This window comes from Delphinus delphis, chromosome 1 (assembly GCF_949987515.2).
Source record: "Delphinus delphis chromosome 1, mDelDel1.2, whole genome shotgun sequence".
In the NCBI taxonomy this organism is placed as follows: Eukaryota; Metazoa; Chordata; class Mammalia; order Artiodactyla; family Delphinidae; genus Delphinus; species Delphinus delphis.
This window is the reverse complement of record NC_082683.1, coordinates 26003999-26017004: the sequence shown is the minus strand read 5'-3', so window position 1 is coordinate 26017004 and position 13006 is coordinate 26003999. Positions and strand designations below refer to the sequence as shown.

Here is a 13006-nt window from a genome sequence, read left to right as displayed (position 1 = left end):
TGACAATGTGTCAACACCCCTGCTGCCTATAATATGCTCTGAATCTGAACAACTGATCATACATTATACCTTAATAGAGGCCTCTATTCTCCATTCTGATACTGTTGGTTATATAATAAATGGCCCAGAGTCATTTAGTCTTCTCAACAGGTCTGGTTCCCTCCCTCACACTTGCCTCAAGGCCTGTGCTTCAAGTCAGAGATTGAGTCTTCTGAAAGAAACATCAAGAGTTGACGGCCTCAGTAGAGGACTGTACCAGTGCACCTGGGTCTTTACACTTTGGGAAGAGACATGGGGCACAAGCTTCCAAGATGACCCATCACCATGACCAGACACTGTGCAAGGCCAAAGCAGGAACCAAGTCTTTAGTCCAGAAGCAGACAACTTTGCAGAGCGGACTAACTTCCCCAAGACTGGGGAACAGGAATTATGACCTAGGACTGCATGAAAGTGATTTAATTGTGGTTAATGTTCTATTTTCTAACGGGCATGTGAGAAACCCCCCCTTTTTTTTTTCTTTGATCTATCCCTAATCTTCAATTTAGGAGGCTATATTTGAACAAACTGGAATAGGATATTCCTTAAATGGTGTCTTGCTCCAGCTAACCCTTTAGAATTTGGGGGGGGCGGGCACGGCAGGAGGACTATACAGATTTAACATAGATATAAACTAATGAATTATCAAGGAAATTTTAAAATAACGGTCCTATTGAAAAAACACTATTGGTCTTGTCTACAAAACTACTCAGAACAATTGCTAAAAAATACTCAAAGTGCCTTTACTGAGACCTTTTCCTTTTTATGACCATTAGTTTCTGTAAATAGGTTCACTAAGAATCTGTCCTCCTTCCTAACAGGATATAATTGGGTAAATCAAATTTGTAACCATGACCATGCCAGAAATGTCACATTTAATGACAAATTTGATTTAATTAGGCATGCCAAGCCTGATAGTAAGAAACAAGGCCTGTACTTTGTAAGTGGGAATGTAGCCTTCCCCAGGCTTCCAGGAAACTGAACTGAATCTACTCCATGGCTTGTGGAATCCTTACCTTTAAGGTGATGGGAAAAGTCATTCCCGCTAGCCCAGAAACGCTGACAAACTTGGGATTCTCCAAAAAGACGGTACCCTTCCCGTTACAGGTTGTACAAGCACAACCTGACAAGAGGTGAATTGGATGGATCTTAGATAGTAACTTAGATAGATCTTAGATTAGATAATATGATAAGAAAAATTTTTTTCACACATACACAGATTAAAATTATGACCTGGGGGCTTTACAAAATCTCCTGACAGGAGTTAACTCTCAAACCCTGGGGTCGCATGCTCTAATTTTAGTAACCATACAACCAGGAGGACACTGTTTATTGAGCAGCACCTCATTACACACACCTATGTCCATAAAACTAGCCAAAGGTCAAAAAATACATTCATGACAAGATCAGAAAATTTCTGAAACAAATCTACGTGGTCAAATCCACGCCTCAGGAGGCATGGGGACGAGAAAAGCAGACTGATGCCACCCTGCCCGCTATCCTGTCATTTGTTCCTTACTATCAAACCTACTGATCATGCCCCAGAGTCAGAGAAACAGACAAAACATCTTGCCCCCTGGGATAAAGCAAACAAAGACAATGGAGAGAAATGAATAAATAACACCACCACAAAACAAAACCCAAGGTCCCTGTGTCTAGCCTTAGTGCCCAATATAAAGAAAACCTTGAGCGCCTTCTGTGCGTTACAGACTCCACAGCAAAAACAATTTTATCCCTGCCAGTGCTGATACTGGCAGACACACAGCCGTGCTTATAGATACGAGAACCATCATGTGAGAAAACTGCTGTGTTTCTTCCCCTCTGAAGAGATGAACTGTAATCTGATAACCTTTACTTTATTTAAATACCTATGGTATTTTTATTTGGCGAGCCAGTCTTTCTGATGTCTGTACTCCCCTGCAAAAACCTCTTTCCTTAAAGCATGTCTATCTCTGAATCCCCCGTTCATGCTTTCGACTAGACTGTACACCCTAAGAGGGCAGGAATCTGTGTCTGTTTTGTTCAGTGCTGTATCCCCGGCACCTAGGGGCGCGTCTGGCGTACATATTTACAATTCACCTCTTGTACATACTTGTTAAATGGATGAATCATATGCCCTGTAAAAGCCAGTTCTATTTATTCCACAAATATTAAACATATGCCTCAATGTTTATTATGTGCCACCCACTGGGGATGTGGACACGGAGGAGACCAAGCCCTCGCCTTCAAGAACCCTCAATATGTTGGGGGTGGTGGGCAAATAACCAGGCAAGTAGAAGACAGTCTACCCCTGCTGGGATGGGGAAGCCCAGGGCCTGTGGAGCCAGCTCAGGGGGGCCAGGGAGGACTTCCTGGAGGAAGCTTTACTGAGAGATAGATAGGAGAGGGCCAGAAAAACAGGATAAAGGAGGGGGAGGATGTTTCAGGTAAAGGACACAGCACGTGCAAAGACCTTACAGGTGAGCAACAGTGGGAAGTGATGTCCACAAAGGCCATATCATAAAAGGCCTCGAATGACAAGCAAAACAGTTTGCTCTTGACCCTGAGGGCAACGGACACCTAGAGAAGGTCCTTGTCCCTCCTTGCACCAGGTCCATGCACCAGGTGCAGGTGCTGAGCTAAAACTGGCTGCATCGGGGCAGCACGAGGCTGGCCACTCACCTGGTATGCTGTTGGAGGTGGGAGAGCTGTCGGAAGGACTTATCACAGTAGGAGCAGTGGTAGGGCTTGACGCCCAGGTGAATGCGCAGGTGCTGGGCCAGGTAGGAGGCGTTGGCAAAGGATTTGGAGCAGTGCGGGCACTTGTGGGGCTTGGCCTCTGTGTGCGACTTGGAGTGGATCTGCATCTCAGACTTGGTGAAAAAGGTCAGCGGGCATACCTTACACCTGTGGGCAAGAGGCAGGTTCATACCAGGAAGATTCCCGCCCCCACCCCCAGCCCAGTGCCTGGACATCTCAGGGGAGACCTTCTACGTCAGAGAGACCTTGCACCAGGGACAGAGCTCTCCTGGGAGGGTCCAGGGGGCACGGGCAGGCCCCCAGCCTGGGCACCCTCCAACCTGGAGGCCAAAGGTCCTCCCCCTGGAGACAGATTTACAGCAGGCTGGGGAGCAGGCTTACACCTCACAGGGAAGAGAGGCTAGTGACTCATGGTTCTGGGGGAGGGGCTCCAGCACTCCTGGTGAGAGGTTCTCCACCCTGGCTGTACTTCAGAATCTTCTGGGGAGCTTTCAAGAAAGCCTGACCTGGGGGCCTCCGCATGTCTCCCCCCAGCAAGTTAAATCGGAACTTCTGGGGGTGCGCCCCAGCACTGGCATTTTTGGAAAGTTCTCCAGATGATTCTAAACGTTGAGCGTTCAGAACACTGCTTGAAGAGTGTAGGAAACAGACTCTCTCGACATCCCAGGCTGTGGTGAGGGCGGCCCCAGACAGAGACCACCTCTGAAGGGTTGTGGGCGGGGTAAGCCAGGAGACCCCGCCCCTCTGGACCGTAGCCCTCGCCCTCCGCCTCCGGGGCCCCTCTTTGCAGTGCCCCACTGATGGGCCCCTGCTGCAGCCCGAGGCACTGGCCTCTAACCCAAGCCCACCGAGGTGGATGCCCTCCCACCGAGACCCCCACCTGTACGTCTTGCCCTCCTTGGCAGTCTCGCCCGAGGCCAGGATGGGGTAGGGGACTACGAGGACAGGCGGCCCCCCTGGATTCTCCGCTTTGATCTTTTTTCGGCCGCGCTCGGACTTGGGGGGGCCAAGCAGGCCGTGGCCCTGGATTGTCTTGATGGAGTCCAGGAGGGGGGGGCTGGTGATCCCTGAGATGAGGGTGGGGGACGAGGCGATGAGGCGGCTCTGGCTGGTGGTGGTGGGTGTGGATGGGGTGCTGGTACCCGTGCCCGCACTCGACTCAGATGTGCTCACAGCCGGGGTCCGGGAGGAGAGCCCCAGACCTGCGAAGACACGGGGGTGGAGGCAGCTGCAGAGGCCGGCTCAGTCCCCACCACCCAGCTGTGTGACTCTGGCAGGTCACCAGCCTTTCTGAGCCTCCCCTTCCCTTTGTAAATTATTACTCAGGGGTACAAATGAGAACTGTGTATGTGTAAGATTCCTTAGATACCTAAGGACTAAACTGAGTCCTATTATCTGTAACGGGGGCACTTTGGAAATCATCCCCCCCCCAAAAAAACAAAAACAAAACTGAGGCGCAAAGATGTCCACTACTGTGTTATTTATAATAGCGAAAATTAGAGACAACTGCAGTATGCAATATTAGGGAAGGGCTTAATAAATTGTGATCAATCTCCTCTACTGAACATTAACTGCCCATTAAAAAGGAGATTATGTTTGTAAAAAAAGGAAAATCTTAAGCCACAGAAAAAGTTAAGTAGGAGATGGAGATGCACCAACATGTGATATGGATGGTAGAATTAGGAGTAATTTTAAAACAATTTTTTTGGCTTAACTGTACTTTCTAATTCTTTGACAACGAACTTTTTCCTTTTTTTAAAATTTCTGTAATAAAAGTTATTCTTTTAAAAACGAGGGGACTAGAAACATTTACAACATCAGGTAAAGTACACAAAAAGATGAAAATGATATCTATCACGTGATTAAGACTATGCTTTTTAAAAAAAAGAAACCCAAAATTTGTGCATTGAAAAAGATAATATCCAGAGTTGGCAACAGTGTGTGTGTCATACATGCTGGGAGTGTACATTTATCCACCTTAATGGAGGGTGGTTTGGCAAGAGTTTATTAAAATTTCAAAGGTACAAAACTTTTGACGAAGCAATTCTAATTCTAGAAATCACCCATAGATATTTATTTGCACATGAGCACACAGATCTGCGTACTTGGACCTTCCATACAAAACTGTGATCAGACAAAACTGGACACAACCTGCAATTCTCAGCAGGGGCTATGTAAAGAGATGTGGTCCATCCTCAATACGGAGAACAGGGAAGCCATGAAAACAAGATAGATGTGCAGTGACGTAGAGAGAATGCCAAAACATGCTGCCAGGTGAAAAAGTAATCAACCACACACACAGTATGAACCCACCTATTTAAAAAAGCACGCATCCAAACTACACATGTATATACAGGTAATGTAGCTGTGTGTGAAAGCACAGGAATAGATCAGAGAAGAGACACACCAAAGTAAACTGTGTATAAATTGTGGTTCCCTGTGGGGAGGGAGAAGAATTTGTTGGTAAAAGGAGATATTCATACTTTATCTGCTTCCATATTATTTGAATTTTTTACCTGGTGAATTCATCCATTTTTTACATCTGTGATTAAAGGATAAAATAAAATAAATTATAGAGAAAACATATGAAAATGCTAACAACAGTAGGACGAGGGTTAATTTTTTTTTCTCCTTTTAGCTTGTCTGCAATTTCTAAATTTTCTATGATGACTACGAGTTACCTTTATAATAAAAAATGCACTAAATATGTTTACGATAGAATGGTGAGTAGGAAAAGAGAGTTCAAGTCATGGGTACAGCCCTACCACAAGCTCATCAGAACACGCCCAAATATTAAAAAACAAAACAAAAAAGATGGAAAAGGAAGGAAATGGACTAAAAGGCTCTCTAAGCTGCTGGGTTATGAGCTGGGGATTATGAGTGATTTTCTTTTTTCTTAGTTTCTCTTTTTTCCAAATTTCCCTTAATATGCTTATATTACTTTTTTAATATAACTTTTATAATGAAAAAATAAATTTAATAACGTCATAATAAGGAGGGAATGTGCAGAGGGTGGCTGCGGCCTGGGGGGAGGCTCACGGGGCCCCATGGCTCTTGGGCATCTCCGAGAGGCAGGAGGGAGAGGGGGAGAGAGGCACAGGCATCTGGCTGGCGGTGGGGCCAGCCAGAGGAGGAACAACAGCCCAGATACAGTTGCCACTGGAGAAAGCCTGTCCACCAGGCTCTGAGGTGGGCACCAGGCAGCCCAGCCTCGTGACACATGTCCCCCCAGCCCCCAGCCTCAATCTATCCAAGACTGGGCTCACATCTTTCCCCCACCCCGCTCCCCCTCCTATGACTCCATCTCACTGGCAGTGACTGGGAGTCTCCCTTGCCCCCTCCCACTCTTCACCCCTACACCCAGCCCAGCACCAAGCCCTGTCCACTCTCCCTCCTCAACACACCTCACATCTGTCCCCTTCTCTCCATCCCTCTGCGGCTGCCTTGTCCAGGCCACCACCCTCTCCTGCAGCTCTCCCTGCCACCGAGCCAGTCTCCACCTTATAGCCAGTCCCAGCTTTCTCACCCAAATCTGAGCATTTCCCTTGCCTACTTAAAAACCTTCCACGCTCCCACTGCCCGAGGGTGAAATCCAAGCTGCACAAGTGGCCCCCAGGGCCCTTCCCAGTCTGGTGCCTGCTTCTTTTCCAGCCTCAGCAGAACCAGTAGAGCAAAAGGGTTCACACATGGGCTCTGGAACCACACTGCCTGCCTCTGCCTCTTACTGGCTGTGAAACTGGGCCTCAGTTTGCTCATGGGTTCAATGGAAACGTTAGGGTGAACCACATGCAACTGTTTCTTTAAGTCAACCTAACAGTAGCCACCTCACAGAACGGCTGGGAGTAATAACATGAATACTGGTGAACATATACAGGTGCTCACCTGGAGTTAACTGCCGTATTATGACTGTTATCATCATCTTTTGATCTTCCCTACCCGGACACTGTCCTACTCTTGCTTTCTACTCGCTCTGCACATGTTATTTCCTCCTCCTGCTCCATGTCCCTAGTCAACCACCAACCCTTCCTTGCATAGGGACTCCTCCAAGGAAGTCTTCCCTCACCCCTCACCCCCCAAGTCTGGTTAGGGCTCTCCTGGATTCCTGAAATAGCTACGTGGATTTGGCTTCCTTGGTGATCCCCCGACGGGCAGTGACCCAACCTCGTCCCATCCAGGTGGCTTAGCTGGGCGCTACGTCAGGGTACAGGACGGAAGGAAATCTGGAAGCTCCACCCCCGCCCCAGGCCCTGCCGGCCCGCCCCGCCCCGCCCAGCGGCAGGGTATCCTGGCCACGCCCCTCCCAGGTAGTCTCCGCCCAGCCCTCACCAGTACCCCCGACCCGGCCCCGCGGTACCTGTGACCGTGCTGGTGGCCGGCCGCGCGTGCAGCGCCACGTCAGGCTGCGGCACGGCCTGCGGGTGCAGCCCCGGCACCTGCTGCAGCTTGGGCAGCGACATGACGGCCTGGCTGCTGTCGGCCGGCGCCGGCGGCACGAGGAGCGGCTGCTGCGACGAGGCCGACGTGGGCGGCAGGTGAGGCGGCCGGATCTTCTCCGCCATCAGCTGCTCCTTGATCTTGTTAATCAGGACCAGGTTGTCCAGCTGCGGGCGGGAGAGGAGAGGTACTGAAGGGGCTTGGGCCGCCGGGCCACCCGCGAACCCCTCACCCCGCAGCCAAAGCCCGGGGCAAATCAAAGCAGCTCCGAGACGGGGAGGGTGGCGGGAGGGGCGACGCTCCGTCTTACCTGGCTGGGCATGGTTGGAGGAGGGGGCCAGAAGTAGGGGTTGTTAAATCGAGGCTCGGCCATCCTGCGGGGAGAGAGCGACTGTCACAGGGAAGAGGGCCCTCCCCACCGGCCAGGGGCGAGCCCCCATCAGCTACACCCACTCAATCTGGGCCAGTGTCTGGGATCCCTGCCCCCGTGGGACCCTCACCTCGCAGCGGAGCAGGCCTCCTACCAGGCCCAGAGAACCACATCTCCAGGCTGAAAAGTCTGGGATTCAGGTGTCCCACGGTGGGCCCCAGAGAGCAAAGGTCATATCCAAAACAGAGTACTCCCAGCTCCTCCCCCCCGCCCCCCCCATCCCACCCAGCTCCCATCACCGTGATGCTCGCAAACCAATCCCTATTCCCCCGCCCAAGGGCCCTGGGCTGCAGAGCCAACCCTATGGATTCCACACAGAAACCTGCTGTCCAGAGACAAACTGAGAGGTCCTAGGGCAACTTTGTAAATCGCCACAGAGCAGAGGCAACTGCCCCTCCCTGATCCCTGCCCTCTGACCCCTGGCCCCATTAAAACACAGGGGGCAACTTGGGTCATCAGATACAGCCTTTCTGAAGGGCAATTTGGCAGGATGATTTACGGGAACCCAGATGATTACAGTATTGCCTTTTGACCAAAGAAACCGTACCTCTGGAAAGTTATCCTCAAGAAACAAGCATGGCCAGAAACAAACATTTTCCCTACAAGGATGTGTCGGAACACTGTGCTTAAGGAGGGCGTTGAGGAGGCCTGAGGCTAGGGCAGTTTGGGGCTCTTCAGTAGAAGTATGTGAAAATCCATCTGGTGGCCCTCACCTCTGGCAAGTTCCTGTGCAGTTAAAAGGGCTTTTCAACCAGGGCAGTAAGAAGGGTGGGCCTTCAAAGCTATCTTTGTCTTCCATAGGGTTCAAGTCTTTCTGTGACCCTAGAGTAAGTCAAGAAGTGACTTATAGGGACCATGCTGGACAGAGGCATTCCATTAAGTCTTGCTCCCTATCAGATTTCTCTTATTTATCTCTCTCTTACAGAAATTACTATAACTAAATACCTACTGGTATTGGTTGCTTAAATGCAACTGTTTCTTATGATAGGCAAGGCTGAAATGAAGTGCCTTTAACCTTTTTTCCTGGCCCTACAAGTGGGAGAAGCCCCTACTGGAATCGCAGGCAGAGGGTTTCAGGAAAAAGCCCTCAATAAGGATACAACCTAATCAGAACACTCAAGAGTATCCTCCTCTGGGTGGCTGGGGCAGCTCTAAAAGCCCTCCTTCTCCCGCCACCCACAGAGACCAAGCTGCCCTTCTCTCCACCCGTCCAACCCTGCCCATCCTTCACAACCCAATACCAGAAGCACTTCCTGCCTGGAGTTCTCCCTGACTGCTCCAGATCCCTGGAACTTCTCCTTTCAAAGAAGGACCTCAACACAATAAAAATAGTGAGAAGGCTGCCATTTACTAAGTACCCACCTTGTGCCAGGCATACTGACACCAAGAGGGAGGTACTCTTATCATCCCCTTTTTACTACTAAGGAAACTGCAGTTCAGAGAGGTGGAGTGACTTGGTCAAGGTCACACAGCAAGTAAGCAGAGAGCTGAGATTCCCATTCTCATCTGCCTGACTCCAAAGTCCGGCTCACCAGTCCCTTAGCTGTTCAGGGGGAACGACAAAGCATGCTGACTGTAGGATTGTGAATATGTCCTGTCTTAGGATGGCACAGCACCCACTGCCCATCCACCCAGCAGCCTCAGACCTGTCCCTCCCTTGCTGTTGTCCACTGGGGAAAACGTGAAGGGGTCTGAGCTCTAATGCCAGGGTGAGGAGGCTCCAGGGCTGAGGGGAAGACGAGCTGGGGAGCTGCCTCAGAGAGGCCTGGGAATTGGATACATCTGTCTCGTCCAGCTTGGCATCCCCGGCACCCAGGCCCAGAAGGTGATCAACAACATGAGTTGTGTGACAGAATGAATAAATGAAGAAATAAATAATCAGAATTATTTTAAAGACAGTCCCACACAGTTATCTAGCACTGCTGACAGTGTACAAAGCCCTCAGTATCCAGCAGCATTCTCACCAGGGCCCCAGGAAGCAGGGAAAATCTTCACCCCCATTTCACAGAGGAAGAAGGTAGGGCACCAGGGGGGAAGCACTTGCTCCTGGCCACATGGATGGGGAAACAGGAGGGAGCGCTGTGCTGCAGTGTTGGGCATCGGCTCTCTGAGCCTCCGTTTTCCTCATCTGTAAAATGGGATTGAAACAGGCCACTCTGCTTCATTCCTGCCCTGGCCCAGGATTCTGCCCACTGTACCCGACTGTTCCTCAGACAGTTCTGGGGGAGCTGTCCTCTCCTCCCCTTCAGTTCAATGCCAAGTCAAGGCTTCCCCAAACTCCACCCTGGTCAGGGAGGTATGGGGTCCCATAGCCGGGATAGAGCATCCTCTCTGCCACTTATCAGGCCCCTGGTCAGCCAGGGACCACCCCTAACCCTGGTTGGGGAAGCAGGCACACAGAGGGGAAGGGTCTGCCCTGGGTCACGTAATCTAATCCACACAGCCTCTGCTTCATCTCTCTGTGTCCTTCTCTGGCTGGGCTTAAGTTACTTAATGATTTGCTCAGTGACCCAGGTACTGGTGTACATCTACCCTGTGTCAGCGCAGGGAAGGCGGGGGGGGCAGGGGGGGGCGTCTGCTGAGCCCTTACTGAGTGTCAGGCACATTGCCAGGTGTGCATCAAGAGCATCTCACGTGAGCCCCCCAACAAGCCTTCTAGGTAGGTGTGCACCTGTGCAGCCCTGGGACTCGCGTGACAGGGTGGCCGGGGCCGGGCTAAGCCACGCAGACCTTGTGTTGAGGGAGAGATTTTAAGCAGGAGAGAGACTGGTCAGTGTCTGTTTAGGACAGATGGACAAGGCAGAAGGGCATCCAGGCAGAGGCAACAGTTTGAGCAGACATGGAGGTATGAAAGTACAAGGCAGGTTTGGGACAGTGGGCAGCCACCCACTGACACCAAAGAGAGCTGGAGAGTGGTGAGGGACAGGCCAGCCAGCAGGGCCTTGAATGCTGCTGGTGAGGAGGCCTCAGGCAGTGTGCAAGCCAGGGGGCCTGAAGCTTGGAGGACCGCGGTTGGAGGGAGGAGCCTGAGGACAGCGCCTGGGGCAGAGGAGCCAGGCTGGCTGGGCTGAGTGTCCCACCTACCCCATCCCCTGGAGGCTGGGGAGGCCATGCAGACTGGGCTTCATGCCCCAGACAGAAGCCAAGACTGTGCTTTGAGCCTCGAGACTCACAGCCCTGATCCTTGCAGTAGGGCGAGCAAGGTGTCATTTTGTTTTTCTCGCTCTAAAAGGTGAAAAAGGTTGGATGGGTCAATGAATGAAACACCTCCTAGAGCCGCCCACCCACCCACCTGCCCATCCATTCGTTCTGGATACATCCTCTGGGCCAAACGGGGGACCGGTGCTGGGGAACCGAAGGCAAAGAGAAGAGCCCTGCCCTCTGGGAGCCCTGAGCTAAGGAAGGAAGCAGACACGTGACCCGCAAGCTTCTGCAAAAAAAGAACTTTTGCCTGTGAGGCCTGCCACATGCCACCAGGGACCTCCATGCAGTCAAAGCCGAAGGGCTACCTTCCAGTCCCGTCCTTCAGGGCCTCCCGGCCACCTGGGCCCTTTGAGAAGACCTGGGTGCCGTGAGCCCTGGGTTCCTCATCTTCTCAGTCTCTTTCCCAGCTCCCACCCCACATAGCCTGGGCTCCTCAGGGTGGGCGGGAGCTCCTCTCTTCCACTAGCCTCAGTCCTTGGGTGGCCCATCCACTCTAGGACTTTAAATACCAGCCAACCCCCCGGTCTCCACCCCCAGACCAGGCTGCCCCCTGGAGCTCCAGGCCCACCTTCCAGTTACCTCCCTGACCACTCACGGGCTGCTCAGACTCAGCAGGTCTGAGCTGGACTTGGTCTTCCCCTAGGATATGTACTTCTCTAGCGATCCCCTCTGAGCGGGGCATCGCCATCTGCCCAGACGCTCCTGCCACGGACACTCATCCACAGCACGTCCCCTCCCTCCCCTCCCAGCTCAGATACACCAGCAGCCACGTCTTCGGGATTCCATTTCCAAACTCTCTCTCTAATCCACTCCATCATCTTCACAAGTCCTAGCTACTATCCGCTCACCTGGACCACGGAACAACCTGCTTTATTTGGAGCCCAGTGCACCCAGGTTCAAATCTTGGCTCCAAAACACCAGCTGTGTGATCTTGGGCAAGTCACTTGCTCTTGCCCCCCAAGTCAGGGATGAGCAGCCCAGAGCACAGGATGGAAAGAAAGGATCAGGGAGGACTTCCCAGCGGAGGTGATACGTGCTTTAGGTCTTAAAGGATGAGTGGGAGTTAGCCGGGCAAAGAAGGAGTGGGGAGCATTCCTGGCAAAAGCAGCAGCCTGCGTAAAGGCCCAGGGGTGAGAAGCAACACAGTGCATGAGGCGAGCTAAAGCGATCAGTGTAGACCGGGAGACAGGACATGAGGCTCGAGCCAACGGCCAGGGTCAGACCTAGAAAGGCGGTTCCAGAATCTGAGGCCTGGAGTCTGAACTTGAAGCAGTAGGTGACGGGACAGAATCTGTGGTTTAGAAAGGCCCCTCTGACTGCTGAGTGTAGGCGGGCCTGGAGAAGCCAGGAGAGGAGGCAGTGAGAGGGAACTGGTCGAAGGCCCCCAGGGAATGGAACGGAGATGAGAGGCGGGGGCTACCCTGGGCCAGGGAAAAGGGTGACCAAGGAGGCCTGGCTATTTGGTTAGAGCTGGAGGCCAAGGAAGCATGCAGGTTGCCCTCCAAGGTGTGGCCCAGGAGGTCCTCTGGACACCGACGCAGACAGACAGAGTCACAGGAACATGCAGACAGACAGCACCAAACTCCGACAGGCCAGATCTGTGGTCCCAAACATGGACAGATGGGGACATGGCAACTCCCATGGGCAGGACCCCACAGCCACCAGGACAGAGTCACAGGTGGATGCTATTACAGGAGGGTGAGCGCACACAGCCCCCAGGCAGACCCGGAAGGAGGCAGTGAGGGGCACTCGGGGAAGTTGGGATGAACACAATTGCCTTATTCCCCCAAAGAACAAACCCCTCATTGACAGATTTCAACCTGGAATCACAGGCTCCTTACCTAGAGTGTCCTTTCCCACTTGGTGAACTTCTACTCATCCTTCAAGACCCAGCTCAAGTGTTCCCTCTTCTACGGAGCTTTCCCTGAACCCCCAGTCAGTCACTTCCTCTGTGTTCCCAACAGCACCTTGTATATGGGAATAACAATAACAATAATAATAATAAATGGCAGCTACCACTGGTTTCAGCACCTACTACTTGCCAGGCACTATGCTGAGTATGTTACACGCATCATGTCACTGAATTTTCCCAATGGCCCTGTGAGACGTACATTTAACAGAAGAGGAAACTGCAGCTCAGAGAGGTTGACCAACTTGCCCAAA

At 51.9% G+C, this 13006-nt stretch overlaps 1 protein-coding gene across 2 annotated transcripts in view; it reads right to left on the bottom strand.

Annotated features, from left to right (window-relative positions):
• Positions 1-13006, bottom strand: part of ZNF362 (zinc finger protein 362) — a 35722-nt gene that overhangs the window by 9615 nt on the left and 13101 nt on the right. The window contains exons 2-6 of one of the 2 annotated variants that reach the window (XM_060018748.2): positions 12685-12810; positions 7520-7583; positions 7130-7376; positions 3656-3977; positions 2698-2922 (exon numbers count right to left, since the gene is read on the bottom strand). In XM_060018748.2, coding sequence (XP_059874731.1) covers positions 2698-2922; positions 3656-3977; positions 7130-7376; positions 7520-7583; positions 12685-12722 — 896 coding nt within the window. In that variant the 5' untranslated portion in view covers positions 12723-12810. The remainder of the gene's footprint in view (positions 1-2697; positions 2923-3655; positions 3978-7129; positions 7377-7519; positions 7584-12684; positions 12811-13006) is intronic. The other variant, XM_060018757.2, reaches the window with a different exon arrangement.